Source organism: Pagrus pagrus, assembly GCF_965226575.1.
Source record: "Pagrus pagrus genome assembly, chromosome: 22".
NCBI lineage: Eukaryota > Metazoa > Chordata > Actinopteri > Spariformes > Sparidae > Pagrus > Pagrus pagrus.
In genome coordinates this window covers 5636474-5656685 of record NC_140204.1, presented here as the reverse complement: position 1 = coordinate 5656685, position 20212 = coordinate 5636474, and the positions used below count along the sequence as shown (strand labels likewise).

At 43.4% G+C, this 20212-nt stretch overlaps 1 protein-coding gene across 1 annotated transcript in view; it reads left to right on the top strand.

Moving 5' to 3' along the window:
- tnfsf10l (TNF superfamily member 10, like) overlaps nucleotides 1-20206 on the top strand; it is a 54464-nt gene extending 34258 nt beyond the window's left edge. The window contains 6 exon segments of the mRNA XM_084343849.1: nucleotides 16047-16083; nucleotides 16180-16287; nucleotides 18102-18265; nucleotides 18974-19084; nucleotides 19179-19323; nucleotides 19326-20206. Of these exon segments, the coding sequence (XP_084199975.1) occupies nucleotides 16047-16083; nucleotides 16180-16287; nucleotides 18102-18265; nucleotides 18974-19084; nucleotides 19179-19323; nucleotides 19326-19363 (603 nt within the window). The 3' untranslated portion in view covers nucleotides 19364-20206.
- Nucleotides 20207-20212: the final 6 nt, after the last annotated feature.

Sequence of the window (20212 nt, the reverse complement as noted above, 5' to 3'; positions counted from 1 at the left end):
TAAAGAGCGAAAATCAAAGCTACGAGGGAGCGCGAAAAGGCTGTCGAGCAGCAGGAGCGGAGGGAGGGAGAGGAGGCATGAGGGGAACAGCACAGAGGAGGATTTAGGATGGCATGCGTACTAAGCTCAGGCATTCAGGTCTTACAGGCCCAGTGGAGAGCGGAGTAACTTTTTCCTCCACTCTTCTACCCCCGCTGTTCTCCGGTAAAAACACAGCGCTGTAACATCTGCACCTGCTCAAATGAATTGCCAACACATCAGCCCTCAGCTTCCAGTTACAGTGATGTATGACGCTGGGAGACATGGTCGGAGTTGACACATACGCTGCAGGAATTTCTATCTCGCTCAAATGTCTCCGCTCTCCAGGGTCTCGTCTTTCCCCCCGGTGCCCTTTGGTGAATGATGGATGCACTTGTGACTAAATGGAGAGACTGGCTGACTCTGTGTGCTAATCGCTACAGATGCTGCGGTGGCCGAACAGCAGTCGTTTGGTCCGAAGACGAATGTTTTGACTTCCTCCAGTTTAGGTCGCAGGGTTAACACCGGTTCCCAAGCACAGAAGAAGGGAATTACCTTTCCTTTTTAGGGAGGCCGGGCTTAGACGAGGCTTAGTAATAGCAGCTGAAACCCGAGCCATGAAGACACTGTCTTCAACCACATCAGCTACTATTTTAAAAGGTCAAGGATGAACTTTGATGCTTTACTTTTAGGATCAGAAGTCTTGTGGACGAAGATACAACAGACCCGTCTGTATGACCAGCGAGCATTTGTAGAGGAAGATCATGTGATATGGCTGAAAGTCCCTCAGAAAGCTGGTAATTGACGATATTTTATTGTTCCTTTTGACTATCGACTCGTCATGATCCAGCAAGTTATTTCCAAAGGTCAGTCTCTGTAGCAGCTTATGTAACACAGGCGCACTGGCCTCTCTTTGTCTAACACAGACTTATTGTAGATGCCATATCTCTAAATCTTCCACAAGTCAAAGCACTGATGTCATATCAAATATTTGGCTTTTGACTGCTGATGCAAAACAGCTGGTTTTACATCACGGGGTCAGGGTGTGGACCGACACGCACCAGGCTTTAAAGATCTAACCTTCAGGAAACACCGCCCCTTGTGCAATTCAGTGTTAGATTGATCTTTGAAGCCAAATTACACCCCTTGAGCTCAGTGCTGAAGGATGGGGTTTCGATATTGAAGGTTACATTTAGTGGAGTGGTTTGTTCTCTAAGTTAGTCAAAGAGTCATCAACACATCAAGTTAATTAATTGTACTGAAGTGACCCCGGACACACAAAGAAACACTCAAATCTCCCTCATGAATTCAAAGCTCTCATCGGCGTAGGCGTAAGAGCTCATGAGTTTATCAGGTGGGACTTTGCTAATAAAACGGCCATTTAGATAAGCTTTCCAACATTTAATCAATGAGCCCCGTGCAAGAGCCGGGCCTCAGATCAATGAACAATTGGCAATGCTTATTTTTGAAGTGACCAATGTTACTCATCTTCCCAAAATCTCTGACACTAGTTTGACTGTGTGATGCACACAAAGACAATAGTGTTTCTTTTCTCCGGATCTTTGATGGCCCAATTTTCTTAACAGTAGGGCCACTTAATGGCAGCTGCTAATGACGTACATCCCAAACACCATCAACAAGTCACAATATGCCACTGTCCTATTTTCAAAGGTCAGCACACAACAGGGCTTCAGAAAAGCAGCTGTTTTATCACATTTGCCATTACAGTACCTTTACTATTTCATCAAAGTCACGTTACTCCACCCGCATGTGGTGCACTTCAAGGATAAGGTTGGTGTTGTTAGCTAACTATTTATTTTATTTCCTCTGGGGACTATTTTAAGCTGTGGATTAATACACATTTGGTGACACAAGGTGTGCCTCTCTGCTGTGTTGCAGAACAAGGGATGCTTATGTCACTCTACTACTTTTTTAATAGGATATATATGAATTACCGACTTCAAATGAAACTATTGAGGAAGGTGCGGTGTTGCGCGAATCACAGGCAAAACAAGACGGTACGCATTTTTTGTTTCGGGGATTGTGGCACCAGTTTTTGGACACAGCACAGCGCTGTGAAACTTTGTGTAAAATGCGTAACATGTACAGACTACAGTAGGCCAGATAAAAGCACCGAGCAACCACTGGGGTGAACACGAGTCCAAAGTGGAAGCCAACTAGAGTGATTTATGGTATACATGTTGGTTAATTTAACAGATTATCGCCTCCGCCACCTCTTAACACATTTCGAAATCTTGAACTTGGAGCTTACAGATGATTACCTAATTCGAATACCACAAGAGGGAGGGTGGACTTTCATTTGAGTCTTCTCAACAACACAGTAAACATAACCCCCGCTATTGGCACTAATTGTTAGCTTGGGTGGATTTCCACTGGATCTGTTGATAATAAAAGAGATTACAGTCACACTGTGATATATATTTGCGTCTGCTTTGAATTTAAGCTAGCACAAGGTGAAGCTTATGGTTTTAGACGGCAAAAAGATTTTAGAAAAACAAATGTATGTAAGTCTCCTGTGGGAACAGGTCATAAATCAAAACTGATCAGAAGTAGGTCATCTGTCTCTCGGATAACGATGAAGGGTGGAATGACGCAACCCCTTTGTTATTTCGAGTGACGGACACTTGGTCTGATCTGGGGCAGCACCTTCTTATCTCATTCTGCTCTACAGTTGGCTATTCAAAAGCAAATGTCAGTCACTGACATGCTGTGTATACACACACACACACCCACACACACACACACGGGAGGGGTGGAGGGCTGCAGCGCTGTTAGCGATTTCCAGCTGATACACAAACACAAAAGACCTCTGTGTCTGGCGTCGACCACCCTCCCTCTCCTCATTCATCCCTCAGGCCGAGTTCCTGTCCAGCGACCCCCGAAAGCCCCTCCATCTTTACTACATCCCGACTCCTTCACCGAGATACTCAAGTTTCTTCAGCCTCTTTAGCGTCAGCTATAGAAAACACAAGAAGCTTCAGTGCAGTCACGATATATGTATTAAAATGCTAAACGCCAAATTCTTATTATCTTTGGGGAATTTCCCCAAAGCAGAACGCTCACGTCGGTCGAATTATGTTATATTCACCTTTAAGTCCATATACAGCGCATTCCCAGGGGTTTCTCCAAACTCATATAATGAAGCTCACAGTCAGCATTCCTACAGCACATGTGCAGCTTTAACTTGTATTACTTTACTCGGCCATAAAGCCTGACAACACTTCCCTTCTTCAGTAAGCAATGTACAGATGCACCAATCGATTTCCTGACCAACCTTAAAATTCCAGCTCGATGTTGTCATATGAGAGCAAACGAGTGGAAATCGAGTAAATATGAGTGTGCAGGGTTTAAGGAGAGGGTAAACCGCAGTGAGTGGTTGAATAAACTTGACGATACATGTGTGAGCAATAACAAACATCAGCAGATTGCGACACTTCTCAGCTTACGTCTCCTAAAGGGGAAATAACACTAAATTAAGGCTTGGTCAGGGTTCAGTTTTCTTCAGAATGCAGCGGGGAGTATGAGTTTCATTATGAGCTGGTTATCAAAACATAAGAAATTTGGATGACAATCAGTCACAAGAGCATTTGAAATGCAGGTTTTCCGTCAACATCAGTCAGTTCATCAGAATCACTGATCACTGGATATGCTTGTAAGGGGTTGTGTAAATATGCATTCATTTTTTGGATTTGCTTTATCTAACCCTCCTCTGATGAAGGATAAACTGCTCCACAAAGGAGGCATTGTTTTACAAGAGTAAATGGTATAAATACATCTTACCAACGTTGATTGTCCCGTGAGTGGACAAGTTAACGTTGGAGACCGTGGGCCCTATTTAGACGATCTATGGCGCATGGTCTAAAGCACATGGTGCAAGTGCACGGAGTTTCCTCTGTCCTGTCTCAAGTGTGCAGAGTTTCCTCTGTCCTGTCACAAGCATGCAGAGTTTCTTCTGTCCTGTCACAAGTGCACAGAGTTTCTTCTGTCCTGTCACAAGTGTGCAGAGTTTCCTCTGTCATGTCAGAAGTGTGCAGAGTTTCTTCTGTCCTGTCACAAGCATGCAGAGTTTCCTCTGTCCTGACACAAGTGCACAGAGTTTCTTCTGTCCTGCCACAAGCAGGCAGAGTTTCCTCTGTCCTGACACAAGTGCACAGAGTTTCTTCTGTCCTGTCACAAGTGTGCAGAGTTTCTTCTGTCCTGACACAAGTGCACAGAGTTTCTTCTGTCCTGTCACAAGCATGCAGAGTTTCCTCTGTCCTGACACAAGTGCACAGAGTTTCTTTTGTCCTGTCACAAGTGTGCAGAGTTTCTTCCGTCCTGTCACACGTGTGCAGAGTTTCCTCTGTCCTGTCACAAGTGCGCAGTTTCTTCTGTCCTGTCACAAGTGTGCAGAGTTTCCTCTGTCCTGTCACAAGTGCGCAGAGTTTCTTCTGTCCTGTCACAAGTGCACAGAGTGATTCCTCATTCATTTACATGCTGTTAAAGGATTTTTGGGTTGTATTTTTCCATCACTATTTTATTCTAGTGTCCTGTTTTATAATATGATCAAACACTGAATCACTGTGCTATTACGTTTTGTTACAAATATAAAAAAATGTTATGGTTTTTTATCAGCATCTTTGATTTTGTATTGTTCTGAGGTTAAATCAGGCAGCACTACTCCAGTAAACCTTTATAAGGTCACCCTTCAGTTTAGATCAGACCAGTCTCTTCATATTAGTACATGGAGCATTTATAGACCAAACATTGTGATAATAACACAACTTGGCTTTTGGCTTTTTATGAACTCAACAGTAGGTCTATTGGTACGAACAGGCCCAACATTGTCGCTGTTCCTGCAGGCTCTGCTGCAGCCGTGAAAATGTGACATTTTTTGTCACGTCTGATGAAGACGTGGATTCATTCCCACCATCAAGGGTGTTTTTGTTGATTATAGTTCCTTCTGTGGAAAAAATAGAGGCCCCACAGAACAGCACTGTCTGCAGGAAGAGTTTCTGTGAATCCTCAAATTGTTGTCCAACATCATGTCTTGATCACACTGTCTCGACACTTTTTATCTCTTTTTATTTATAGCGATTACATAGATGTGCGCATACTTCCAGGACCGCAGTCTGCTGCCTCTGCTGTCAGCATGACAAATAAAAATGGACGAGTTGGCATAAACACGACTGTGAGATAAGAGAATAAACACACGACTCCCATGAAGTCATCGCACTGAAACCTCGCTGTACATTTGATGAATGGGCTCATTTTGACAGTCTAAACATGAAGCGGTTGAGCCTCTCCACCTTGCATGTTTGGAAAGACTCACCAGATTGGTTTTCAGAAAATGCACGGCTTTGTATTTTTGCACTGTAGTCGAAGGAAGTTGTGGTCTTTAGAGATGATTTAGTGTTAACCACAGACAGGCGAGTCAGGGCCAGACTGAATCTAAGCGTTTGTTTTGACCTGCCAGATGCAGCAGATGGGTGGAGTCATTAGGATAGGGAACATTACGACAACTTTAAGGAAGATGAATGTAGATGAATCAGCGTTTTTTTATTGTGTTGGAACAATTTCAGCTTTTGCATTTGCAAGAGTCAAACTGCAACTATCTCATCTACATGCAAACTTACTAGTATCAGAATAAAACACCTTAAAAGCCTTAAAATACAATGTCCACCTCCAGACATGAAAGTAGCGTCATAAACATGTAAACATGTGGTATGTTGTTTCTGCACCACAGGCGTGTAAAAGGTTTTGTTTTGTCTCACACATCAATCCAATAACTTGTGGTTTGTCAGCACCGACTGAAAGTTGGTCAAAGTTCTTGCTGAAACGATAAAAAACTGCCAAGATGTTTTCATGCCTATCACAACATCCAGTCCATTGCGAAAGTGTCTGATATAAAATGCAGAGGCTATGTATGTTGTGTTTCCATATGTCCTTTTTTTCCAATCAACATCTTTGATTGTTCGTATATCACACATTTTGATTGAGAACATAAAGGTTGGAACAGAAAATCTCCTGAAATACCTCGTCTTTGCAGTTTGTATTGTCATACACCAGAGAACATAAGCCTTCATAATGACGTACTCGTACAGTTATCGATACTGGTATAAGTATTTGCTTGTGTGAAACGAAACTTAAAACACTGAGAGTCCAACGAACACAAGACTGAGGCTGTAAAACAACCCCACCCCTGCCCTAGTTTCATGCTGTTTGTCTCCTAAGGAGTAAAAACCATGTTGTGAAAGAGATTAAGGGTAACAGAAAGAGCGAGAGAGACACTAAGAGCATGTTTATACCTGGGATTAACTTGCGTCTATAATAAGTCTCCACATGCATCTTGAGTCACCACTTGTGACCAGATCTCACTTTTCCTGCTATATATGCAAATAAACACGTACATGGCCGGGTTCAACAGACATGATGTATTTAAGAAAAAAGAAATATCTTCATGTTTAACATATGACGAAATTACAAGGAGGCCCAAATAGGCCCAGACTTTGTCATAACAGAGTTGCACAATGTTTATTAAGTATTTCTCAGCGCAACAACTCTCAATTTTTTTAATGGAGTCTGGGGAATTCTTAAATTTGACATGTTTGCTCTCAATTAAATGTTGAAATCAGTTGAAACCGTTTGTTCCAACATCTGCTAAATATTCTGACACTGACTGATACTTTTTAAAAAGGACAGAAACAACTTTGTATATTGCGTTGAATGCTGAATTTTCAAGAAGGCCCAAATAATCAAGACTGTGTCATAGACATCGTTTCACAGAGTTTATAAAGTTTCTCCTGAGTCAGGAACTCACTGAATTGCACAGTTTTTAAAGGGAGTCTGTGGATTTTCTCCAGGGGTGACAACAAAGAGGCCTATATTGATTTCTGTTTACTGTATTTTTAAGTTTTTGTCAATGCTAAATGTATCTGATGCTAGGAAAGGGACAACTTAATGTGTTGCATATAATACAGAATTTGCAAGAAGGCACAAACTACTAAGACTTCATCGTAGCTGTTCTGGAAAAGTTTATTACATTTCTTCTCTCTCAACAAATCTCAAAAATTGGCAGATTTTTAAAGGGAGTCTGGGGAATTTGCGGTTACTTTAGTTCAGTGGCGAAATCAGTTGAAACAGTGTGTTCACAAACATCTGCTGCTTATCTTGGGAAGGTAAGAGGAGCCCAAAGACATGATGTGCATTACAGTGAACTACATGGAAATCAGAAGCCACAACAGCAGGCAGAATGGACGACACGCTGTCTTCTCCGTGCACATGTGCGTACAGTTGTTTAGAGGTTTTGCGGAGGAACCAGAGAGAACAATAAAGAAAGAAACACAAACAAACACATAAGAAGGTAGATACACATGCTGTGTAAAGGAGAAACGACTCTGTAACGCACCGTTTGTTGTGTATCAACAGCGCTTTCCTGTTTTTGTTCTCGGTTGAGAAACTGTGCGCTGAAATCGATAAAAGAGCGAGAGGAAGGGTCTCATCTACGCGACTTGGTGAAACTGAACCCGACAAGCAATAAAGGGTGATATCAATCTCTTCTTTCTTCGTGTGTGTGAAGTCGACTGCTTCCTTCAGCTGTACACAACATTTGTCTGGCAGGAAACTCCCACAGCAAACAGGTCGGTTATCAGGGACTGGCATCGAGTCGGCCACTGGTGCATTACCTGTCATAAAACCTTTACCCGCTGCTTTTCAACGGTAAACCGCTAATGAGCGATTCCTGTTTGGACCAAGAGTGAGTAAATCACAGTCAGATGACTCAGGATCGCTCTCAGCTCAGTGTGTCCTTGTTCGCAGTTGTGTTTGTCCGTATTTGCAGTTGTGTTTGTCCTTGTTTGCAGTTTTGTTTTTCTTATCTTTGGTTTGTTTTACTATTTGCGGTTGCGTTCTTTAATCTGCTGTCACGTCTCTTTATTTTTCCATTGTGATTTCCACTGTAGGAAAAAAGCTCGAATTCTTATTTGACAACCAAACAAGATTTATTACCCTGGAAATACTTTTTTCACATTACAAAGTATGATAGAAAGAGGCCAGGCTTTTATTTTCTGAAGTTAAACTAATAAAAAAAAAAAATGAATTAGGACAAGGTCTGGCTGGTTGTGTGGCTGAAGGTGTTGGACAATGTTCAATGTCCCCCGAGCTGAGAGTTGTGTTGGGGAGCAGTTTATAGGTTGGTAAAGATATTGTATCCACTTTGGCGCGGCGCTGGAGATGTGTTGGACGCTCGAATGATGGAACATTGTTTAAAGAGCAAAGAATCGACATTAAAAATTCAGTGCAGACGTGTGCGTGGAGAATCACCTGAGGTACAATTTTCCATGGAGCTTACCCCGTCAGGCATCAATTACTTTTCTGGCTCAGGGGAGACTTTTTGGAAAGAAGAGAGATTGTGAAGAAAAAGGGAAAAAAAAGCAAGACGAGAACGAGACAGATGGTCGACGCAGAGGTGTTTGGTTTGAATAAATCCAAATATACCTTCAAAATACTGAACAATGAGATTAAGATTATCAGCTGGTGCCAGTTTCCTGTGCAGACGATGATTAAACGCTCCCTTTGACTTGGCCTGAGCGAAAGCATGTCAGAAACGCTTTGTGTACATTCCTCTTTCCTCCAAATCTACCCACCAATCTGGTTTTAAACAAAGTCCGAGTTACTTATTAATCACCGTTCCAACTTGAGGTCCAACATTAGCCGGCACACACACAAACACTGAGGCATTTCGTCTCCATCTTTGGTTCACATCTCCTCGACCGATTGCTGCGATTTTCCTGCACCACACTTCCCAAAAGTCACATTTTAAAACGTGCACAGCGAAACTGGATCAACACACATACATGAGTCGGAGGACTGAGAAGCCTCTTAGACCAGATCGGGCTTGATAAGAGTTTGTCGCCGTAGCTCGAAGAACTACACACTGCTGACACACACACACACACACACACTTCAAGTCCAGGCCTGTCGGGGTCGAGCAGCATATTAAAGTATTGGGTTGCAGCTACTGCTAATCTGCAGAAGAAACGCTCCTTCATGTGCATACTTGTCCCTCTTTCACTCTCCTCCTTTTCCTCTCTCAATCCTCTCTTTCAGTCCTTTTTTTTTCTCCATACTTGTCCACTCTGACTCTCCTCTGTGTTTCTTTTTTCTTTTTTTATCCTCATTCCTCTTCTTCTCTTGTTTCCCATAATTGTCCATCATCTTTCGCTCTCTGGTTCTCCCCTTTTTTCCCACCGGCTTCTTGATTTTTGGCACCGCCGTCTCGCTCTTCATGCTCGGACTCTCACGTTTACTCTTTACAAATGGCTTCGTCAGTCGCCAGTAGGGGTTGCACAGTCACAATGCTTCTGCAAGTTTGAACCGGGACACGAATAGGAACAGTTTGATCCGTCAATGATGTTCAGATGCACGACTTAAGATCGACAGGTGCGTAGGAGAAGACCGAAGGCCGACAAAATCAGGAAAAAGACCCCCGCACACTGTCCACCAGTGAGGTGGACAGTGTGCGGGGGTCTTTTTCCTGAATCATTCAAGTGTGAAATCATTTTCCAGCTGCGCCCTAAACAGCTAATTAGTGTTTTTTCTTGTTACGTAATATTAAAAATGGTTGAGGATGGTTACGTTTCCTGATAATTTACAGATACGGACCAACGGAGCAGCCCCTCCGGTAGTCGCAGAAGTTGTGGAGAAGTTTTTGACTTGATGTTTCTTCGCGAAGGAAAAAGGAAAAGTGATCTGACTCTCAGCAGCGCCCTCTAGTGGTTATATTGCTCAACATCCGTGCCGACGTGAAGGACGCATGGAAGTATGTGGGCAGTGACGGTTGTATCGTTTTACTCGAGGCTCGTTTATACTCGGCTGGCGGTTCAGTTGAACTTCGGAGGCCCGTTGGAGGTTGTTTATTTCTGAGTTCAGAGTACAGTGGAGCGTAGCAGGAGAGACGCTGTCGAATCTCCTTTAAGTCTCCAAACTTTATGAAAGTGCACTTCAAAAGGTGAAACTCCCGTTGTGATATCAGTAGTTCGAGCTGTGGCAACAGCTTCAACAGGAGGCATTCGGTGGATAAGACCTGCCAGAGAGGAATGTTTAAGCATTCACTCACACCATCTTGTCTCACTCTCTTACTCTCCTTTTTTTCAGCGTTAGTCCAGACAAAGTAATCAGAAATCTGAGTATTTTTGTCTCCTTTGTCTCCAGTTTTACAGTTTATTTGCTGTTGTTGTTATTGCAGCTGGAAAGGTGTCGTCACAGTCTGACCTAAGGCCTGTAAGAAGCCAACACCGGCAGCGCTCTGGCGTCGGGCGAGTGTACGTGCACACACTTAAGGTCATGCTGGCAGTAAACTTGAACTTTGAGGCTTGACACATCAGAGACTTCAGGCTCCACTTAATGATGGAAGGAGTGTTGTCTTTCACAGTCAACCACGTGACAACCGTGAAAATGCTCGTTAAGGACAAAGATAACAAATACGTAAACATGACCTACTTCCTGGTGTCAGAGAGCAGGCCCAGAAGCCTTCGCTCCACACCGGGGAAAAGAGGTTATTGTTAACCTTCTGGCACGGTCAGATGTTCAGCATTTATTGCTTTTCTTTATTGCTAAAGTTTAATCGCAACATTTCACAGAATGGAGAAGTTCTGGCCGTATTAACGGTTCGGTTTATGGTTAGAAAGGTAAAGTTTAACGTTACATCTGGGTTTCATTTATGCAACAGAAAGACTTTCTTGCAGGATCGTGCTCGGCGTCATTGTGTTACAACCTGCCCAAACAGTATCCGCGCCTCAAATTGTCCATTTATGAAAGCTAGAATAACGACTGAACTATGGGGACAGAAATCTACGACGCCTCTGGGAATATTATCGCCTCACTTATCATGTTTGCTGATAAGACAAAGAGTTAGACGTGTTAGAAAAAGTCAAGTAAAGCTGTGGGAGCATTTAAATGAAGCTATCACAGGTCATCTCGGTGCCCCGAAGGCAGGCATGCCACGCAATCCTGCTCATGACCTTTCCAGCCTTTGAGGGTGTTCACATTTGGTATCAACATCTGTCCAGAGTGATCCGATTGCAAGTGGACAGCTCTAAATGCAGGACTGAACACGCCCGGGACACACCTAGGACCACATTCAGACGTGGTCTGGAACATATGTGACCGCATTCTTTCAACAGTATGTACACACATGTCTGTCTGCATTTAGATGTCGCTTACTCAACTGACATCCTCTGCAAGACAACAAAAACAACGCTGTTTTTTAGCTAATTGAAGACGTTACTACAATACTCCCTGAACTAATTGTGTGATTTTAAGAGTTGTTGAGTGCGGAGAAACTTAACAAACTTTGCAAAACTTTGGTTCAACAAATTCAAAGTTAGTCATGCCTTCTTGGAAATTCGGCATTAAATGCAAAACATTAAGTTGTTTCATTCCTTGTCCGTTTGTCGCTGCAACGCTGCTTACACTACATTTATGAAGATTTTATTGACGATAAACATGTCAGATTTTACAAACATTTGGACGTTAGATCAATCATTAATGCTAGACGTGAACAGGCGTGAACAGCGTAAGGCTGTCCACTTTTGATAAGATCACCCAGGACGGATGTTGATGCCAAATGACAACAGCCACTGTTTCTGGTTTCTGTTAACCGAGAAGCAGCTCGGAAATGATCAGTAAGATTAAGTAAAATGCTTAAACAAGAAGAGAAGGTGTTGAAGGGGAAGACAGACTCGTACATACATATACACCGATGGTGCTGGTTCTTATATAACTTATGGAGTGAGATATCTGACAGAATAAATGGTCCCAACTGCTCAGAGAGACCATTTGGCCTAGCAGAGTGGAAAATGGAAGATGGATTTGCTAAAACTCCGACTCCTTTGTTGCAGCCAAATACCGCATACTGCTCACTGCAGCCAAGAACAAAAACATATAACCTACGGTAAAGTGAGGCCGAGCTCGTCTTTAGCCAAGTTGACCATTGGCCCTGTGGTGTATTAAAATGTTGTAGCCTCACCATTCATTTTATTTGCCCCAATTAAGTGGGCTCCAATAACTCGTGATTGCCCTGTTTGTTAGATTGGAGGTTTTTCGTTACCAGGTCATTACTGTGGGGGACTTGTGCCATGTTTCGTTACTGTGTCGGGTTGTTATGACCTCCGCCAATGTTTCCGCTCGCGTCCATTTGGTGGTTGGTCGGTCTGTCAGCAGGATTACACAAAAGCTACAGAGCCGATTTCCATGAAACTTGGACGGAGGATGAAAAAAAAGTTTTCCAGATAAAGAGACGGATCCAGGAATTTTTTAATACAGGGCTATTAAGTGTGATATTGGATCAGACTTTATGACATTAAAGGGGATTGTTGTGCCTACATGTCAGTGTAGTCTTTGGTACAAGTTAGGCTTTCTTATAAATTGAATTCAGATGAAATCAATGCATTGCTGTTGTCATTAGCAAAGGGCTATAACAAGCTAATGTCCTCGTTATCTGGGATTATGATGACGTGATTGATATTTCACTTGAATGGCAGAATAATAACTTCAAGCTGCAAGTGCCAGCAGGTTAAACTGACTGTTTCTACGTAGCTGTAAGTGTTGGGATGTGGTCAGACCGCAAGAAATCCAACCATTAGCTCTACCAGTTTTCCATTTAGGAGAGTCACGGGTAGTGGTGTAATGAAACCTAGGTACAAACACGAACCCTAACGCAGATTTCTACAAAATATGTAACCACCTTAAATCATCTAAATTGTCTGAGATCTTAACTGACAATGAGGGTTGTACAAATCCAATAACCAGAATCGGAAATGCCTCTGATGCTGCCTTAAATGCTGGAATCGGTATCAACAAGTTAACAAGTTTATGCACCAAATAATTTATCTTTTAGAAAACCTGCTACATCCCAGCAACGTCCACATCGCCTACATGCAACCCAACAATTTTGTTCGAAGACACATCCGTAACATAACTTCCTGGAGATGGATCGGTACTCGGTAGCATCTGATACACGAAATTCTGGAGTCTGTATCAGAATAGAAAAAACCTTCTCGATACCGATACCAGAGTCTACTGACAATCCACAGAGTATGTTCGTTCAGCCGGTTAGCAAGACGATACAAAACCGACCGATATTTGAATGAAGTCTGGCTTGCAAACACCAGGGCTAGCAACTCAGAGCTAGTTTTTATCTTGCTGCTTGTTAGCCTCGCACCTAAAAGCATCATCTGGAAAACATTGTGGCGGCTCAAAAGTGTTGAAGGGGAAGCAGACGGATTATAGAGGATTTTAAAATGTACTGTAGCATCCTCCAGAGGCTCCAAGAGAGTCCCAGTGTCAGTCGTGCGATTGGTTCTTAGCACGACACTGAAACCTTCTTTACCCCAAGATTTACTGCGTTACCAACACATACCCATCACTTAATCTTGTCTGGTGTCGATTATACATCTGGAGTCTTGTTTTTCATTTAGGACTAAAACAAAAGTAACTTGTTTTAAGCGTGTTTCAGGATAAACAAAAACAAACTTCCCAGTTTCTCTTTTGTTTGTTTGTTTTTTCTGATCTGATAAATGATCTAATCTGTTGATGTCAATGGATCTAACATTTTGGAAATATATAATATATAAATCTCCTTAACTGGCGCATTTATTTTGTGCCTTTGCACTAAATTTCAAGCGGGTTTGACACCTTTTTACTTAATGCATTGATACCTTACTTCACACAATGTGCTCCCAATACAAACCAGATGCAAACGGTGAGCGAGAAAACACTGTAAATGGGCTATAACTCTACACTGACAGTGGCGTTTCACCTTTACTCATGCCGCTGACTTGCATAGCTTCCACCGCTGTGAACATAAATTATGCATGCAGCCTCACACAGCTGAGTTCACTCTTTAGCCATCCAGTAGATTCCCCATGTGAGTTTTTAGGCGTTAAAGACAGCAGACGTGTTGAACTCCTATATTGAAAACATGCTGTTCTGGAGTCCCCCCTGACAGAGGCCTGAGCGCTCACAAGTCTGAGAAATACACCCAGATTTGCAGCCAAATGCAGGGCAGACAATCTGTTGGCAATTTTCTCCCTTGCCTTAAGTGTGTGTGTGGGTGTGCGTGCGGGTAATTTTCTGCTTTCGGAGCTTGAGGAACGTGAGGCCGAGACAGGCACGCTACGCCTAGCGAGACGAGCTCGCTCGGCCGGGTCGCGCTCTGTACCTTTACTGTATTGGGTTCCCCTTAGAGTATACAGTGTGGGGGCACACACACACGCAGGGGGGCCGGGCAGACTTGCCATTCATAGGACGCACACACACACACACACTCACACACCACACACGCCAATCCCCAGAGCGATCATGTCCAATTTGCAGGTTTGGCTGAGTGTTCGTTTGCAGGAGGAACAGGCCCCGCTGCCAAGAATAACACCACGGTTATAGCTGGACGACGGTTAGAAACAGCGGTGAGATTAATCACATTCAGGATTTTGTGGCATTTCAGCAAATTAATTAGGGAGATTTATACCACAGGGGGCTCGGTGCCTTGCTTCGGGGGCCCACATGACTAGAAACAGGTGATTTAACGTGACCTTTTTTGGTTGAAAGCCAAACAGACGCAGAGAAAAAGGTAGACGTAGAAAGTTGGAGAGAAAAAATGAAGGAGAAATCCTGAAAAATATGTTGTTTTACCTTGAATTATGACCCTTCAGATTTTCACTATCCTTCCTCCAATCTTTACAGTTGCTGATAAATCGTTATCATTTATCAGATGGTAATGTTGGCTAGGAAGTAGCTGCTAATGGGTTCCTAATATGTGCTGTTTACCCTGAAATATGGCCCGATGTCACTTTGAATTTCACTATCTGTTGTCTTTTCCACCAGGAAGTGTGAAATGCTAAAAGTATTGGTCAGATTGTCTACATTTATGCGACTTTAGCTTCCAACCCTGTGCGTGAAATCAGAAGAAAATGGCCGCCGTGTGAATATGGTCTACAGTATAAAGGGAGGAGGTCAAAGAGGTGAAAGGTTGGCATGTGGACAGAGTAGATTTATGAATGAAGGGCGATCAATGACAAATGAAGGGTGGGAAAAAAGACCACCAGGGGCAAAAATATGGCTGAAATGTGGAAAAGGGGGCGACTGAAGCGTGATTTACAAAGTGGGAAAGACAAAAAACAAGGCGTGACAGTCGGTAGAGAAAGCATTAGTGTGTGCGGTGAAGAAGAGTGTGTGAGAGTGAGGAAATGCATCTGTGTGTGTGTGTGTGTGTGTGTGTGTGTGTGTGTGTGTTTCCATGGCCTTGGCCACATCTGGGGGAGATGAAACAGAGGCGGCTCCCTGGAGGGCAAAGGATGACACACAGAAATAAAACAGAAGAAGAAGAAAAGAGCAAACAATTATAGTTTATCGCTGTGATGAATGAAGTGGGACAGAGAGGGAGGCAGAAGAAGTGCCCTCTCACAGCAAACTAAATCAATACCAACCATTTTAAAGCTGCACTATGTAGAAAATTATAATCAGAAGAGACAAATGATTTTTTTTTTAATGTCTAAACAAACTTAACAAACAATCTTTCTTTGTTTTCACGACTGAATAAACGCTTAGCTCTAAAGGACAACACAATTTCATACGGTTTCACTTTGTTTACATGTGGCGTACCCTGCCACCTTTCCAGCTTCGAACAGTAAAATTCCCCTTTTAGAGGCTTTTTAAATACCAGCATCCGAACCGAAGTGTCTGCGGAGGCGACGGTGACAGCTGCGAAAGCCGTCGTATTGCAAAAGCTATCTGAAATATTTCCTGTTTTTGTGTTTGCGTCTATCGGCCTATGTGAAATTTATTGTGGATATTAAAAGCATGCAGAGTTAACACACACACACACACACACACTCACTAACTAGTGGTATTAGGACAATTCAAGATGAATAACATCTTTGCACAAAGACTTTAATCCCCAGTCTCGTCATGTGCGCCACAAATGTTCCTGTCGCTGATCATTTTTTCTTCCCTTTCTCGTTTTCCTTCAGGTGACGGAGAACATCATCTCCAAACAAACCTTCATAGGTGAGTATCCGTCTCACACACACACATTAACACACACTCACGCCGACACATTGTCGTCATTCCTCACCATTTTTCCCCACTTCCTCTCTCCCCCAGAGGCGAGAACCATGCCTCGCACTTTCAACAACTCGGGGTCGAAGTTCATGACCTCGGTGACCCAGAGGCCGTCGGCCCACTTGACCCTCAGAGACACCAGCTCTCAAGGTGAGGCCTCATGTGTGTCCCGGTGGGGGGAGGCTGGGATTATTACTTCCAGGAGGGAAGAGCTTCGGGAAAGAAAACAAATATTACACTTTGTGTGTCTGGGGAAGGTTTATGACACATGTGACACACCACCACAAATCAAGATAATAAAGATGCAGGATTAGCTTACTCCCTTCTTATGTCTTTTTGACTGATGCAGCGAGTGGGAGGAACCAAATGTTGCCAATTTGTGGATGAAAAATCACATTTAAGAAGGGGAGGGTGGAGTAGCAACAATAAAAATGTTATGAAATGTATTCAAAGAGAATCAGTGACTAGAAATACATACTTATTACTCTAGTCTTTATTTTTCAAGGCCCCGTTCATTCCCATGAAAGCTGCTCGATGGTGTTTTGAAGCCATAACGAGCTCGACTTCCCGGCTGTGAAAATACCCAGATCTTCCTCCGACCAAGCCGGCTAACTCCCGGTTTAGCGCCCGGCTAACTTGGATGGGGAATGCAATAATTTAATCGTGCAGCTCTTCTAGACTTTCCAAATGTTATTGGACCGAATGCCTCAAATTCTGACAGTGAAACTAGTCATGTCGCAGGGCTCAAAAAGACGTATCCACCATTTTACAGACACTTCTTTCACAATATAATGGGAAAAAGTCTTTTTGGGACCATCTGATGATGTGATTAAATGGTTTGGCCACTACAAAAACTGGCTTCAAAGCCTGGCGCTCTTCCTGAGGCCTTGCTAGGGCTGTCCAGGACATGCTGCATCGACTAGAGCACTGTGGCCCTGACCCAATGGGTCGACATCGGGGCCTTAAGGTGCACAAACACGGATCAAATTCACTCCTGTGCAGGATCCGCACTAATATGAAACATTTGGATGTGTAATGCAGGATTCAGCTTCCTTGTGTCTGACCATTTGTTAAGATAAGACGTGTATCACTTCCTATGTCCCAGAGGCTTTTTCCCTACCAGCAAAGCTATATCAGTGAGGAATATCGGTTGTAAAACAGATGTCTATAAGGACAGATAAGAGTAATGATGAACGCATGTGTGCGATTCAAACATGGAATTGAAAGTCGGCCTGTTTTTCCTCGTGTGCGTCTGCGAGCTGCCCAAGAATTTCACATTGTTTCATCCGAGGCTGGCGTGCGAACTGAAGGGTGTTGACAATCTGGCAAAGGCTCCCTGATGTTATTTCCATTGAGTTGACAAAGGGGTAAAGATGCCGTCGTGTGTGAGTGTGACTGTGTGTGTGTGTGTGTGTGTGTGTGTGTGTTCAGCCTTGACTTCTCATAAGGAAGTGCAACAGCGAGAGGCTTTGACGGGCTGACCTTTGATGTCGTTTCTAATAAACCATTATAATATGTGGAGGAAATAATGGTGTGTTAGGCGAGCCAGAGCCCCACCAAGAACACATTCACGCCCCATTTTTAAATTTCACATATGAGAGAGAAGCAGCCAGGTTACAGGCTATTACTGTAGTGCACATGAATAATGAAGACATGAGGAGGGAGACGGGAAATGATGCATGGTAGCAGGAAAGGATGCTTGTTGAATGTGGAAGGAAACCTCAAGACTCACTGGTTACTGACTAATAGCTGGCTGGCTCAGAACCAGCAAAGGAGCTGGTGTAGAGCCAATGCCTTGACTTTTAAAAGACAAAGAAAATACTGACCGACTGTCGGTTAAAGTCATATTAAACGGTTAACTCAAGCAAACAGGTTAATCGCTCTAAATCGTCCATGTGTCTTCAAATAAAGCAGAAAAAAGGACAAACAATTTGGACTCAACACTCCTCCTTTCTCACCGACAGGGTTTCCGCCATACCAGATCCCCACGCCGGGTCTCCACCAGTCCTGCCGCCATGTGGTCCGCTCGTGGGCCAATCAGAGCTTCGGAGCTCACCTGCACAACATGACCCTGACGAACGGGAAGCTGAAAGTGCCGCAGGATGGGCGGTACTACCTGTACTCACAGGTGAGCACACTGTACTTTCAGTACTGCGTAATTCAGAGGAAGACTTAAGTCCCTAAAATAATGATTATTTTTCTTATTTTTAACTACTCAATCAATCAGTATCGTGTATCTTAGCTCATTAAGCGTTTTTATGCCTCGCCTAATCCGTCCATTAGTTGTATTCTCATGAAACAATATCTAAAGAACAGCTCGAGGGAATTTCTTCAGATTTGGCACAAACTCAAGGATGAACGGACTAGATTTTGGCCAAAGGTCAAAGGTCAAGATCACTATGTCCTCACATTGTCCATTCTCACGATGTCTCAGGAAAGTTTAACTTGAAGGAATTCAGTTTATAAATCATATCAGACGGCGAAAAGCCATAAATCATCACAATGGTAATCTCACACATGGTTTCTCTCTAGCTGGTACGCTAGATGGTTCCAAGACTACCCATGAAAGCGTTGATCCGTTCTCCTCATCAACCAAATTGGATGCTAATCTGGGAAAAAACTTTTAGGTTCCGACCCAATTTATAATCAGCCATTTATTTTTGGTTGAAATGCTCCAAAAAGGATCAAAATTAGGTGCGCGAACCATGATGGAAATGGGTCCATGTTGTCAGAAAAGCCCCCGAAGTGCTTCAACATGAGGTGAACATACAGTAGATAAACAATACTGTGCTTTATTGTGACCGTGTGGCTTTACTTTACTCTCTCCTGCCTCTAGGTGTACTTTCGTTATCCGTCCCCAGCAGCCAGTGACGGCGACCAGCGCAGCGTCAGCCACCAGCTGGTGCAGTGCGTCTACAAGAAAACCTCCTACCCAAGCCCCATACAGGTATATTATCCCTTTTCATTTGATATAGTGTGGTCGTTTTGATTGATACAACCTGTTAAATGTCTTTCTGACCTTAATTTTCCCGTCTGTGCAGCTCCTGAAGGGGGTGGGAACAAAGTGCTGGGCTCCAGATGCAGAGTACGCCCTCCACTCCGTCTACCAGGGAGGACTGTTTGAGCTGAGGGCTGGTGATGAGCTCTTCGTCTCCGTCTCTTCCCCGACCATGGTCAACGCAGACGATTCTCCAGCTACTTCGGCGCCTTCCGCCTGGACCTCTGAGAGGAATGGATGGAGGAAAAAAGGAACAGACGGGACGATTGATAAATGGGTGGGCCGGAGAGTTTTGAAGATCCATTGATTGGAAAAGGGGTCGTTTAGACGGAGCTGTGGGACAATCTTGGATCCTCAGTGTTTGCCTGGACAGATACATTGAAGGATGGAAAGATTGGGGGTTTTGAAGGCTGCGCTTGTGAAAATGCTGCAAGAGGACATTGTGAAAGGGAAAAGGGAGAGCGGATTTGTCTTCCTCACTCTCCATTAAGTGAAACCCACCCTTCGAGAGCAAGATATACAAAGATAAAAGTGCAATCACGCCAAAATAAATGGGGATATCAATTTTCTGTTGATTCTTAGGGAAGGAAATTGCCTTTTGGATGTCAAAAAGAGAATTAAACCACGGGAAAACATTAAAAACTTTTGAGGTTTGAGGTCTTCCTGTGGAGATGGGCCCAAAAAAATTTAGACCACCCTGCTGCCTTTATCCCAAAATTGACACACGAATCTCAGCGTATCTCGCACGACGACAGCCTTTCTTTTGTGGGAAGCAATCGGACCCTCGGATTTGGACTCCAGACGGAAGAATGTACACACACAAAAAACTGAATCCTCCGCATCGAAGATGTGAGGACGAACGGTGGAATGGTAGCAAAAGAAAAATGATCAAACCAAAGCAAAGAATTTGTGGAATATAACTTTTTTTTTTTTTAAAGTGTGCCATGAGAGTACTGTACATATGGATGGCTGCGAATGAGATTTACAATGAACTGTGGTGATTTTAAAAGTAACTTGTATGTATTTTATCTTGACTGGACTTAAAACCACTTGGATTTTTTGCTACTCGCAACACTC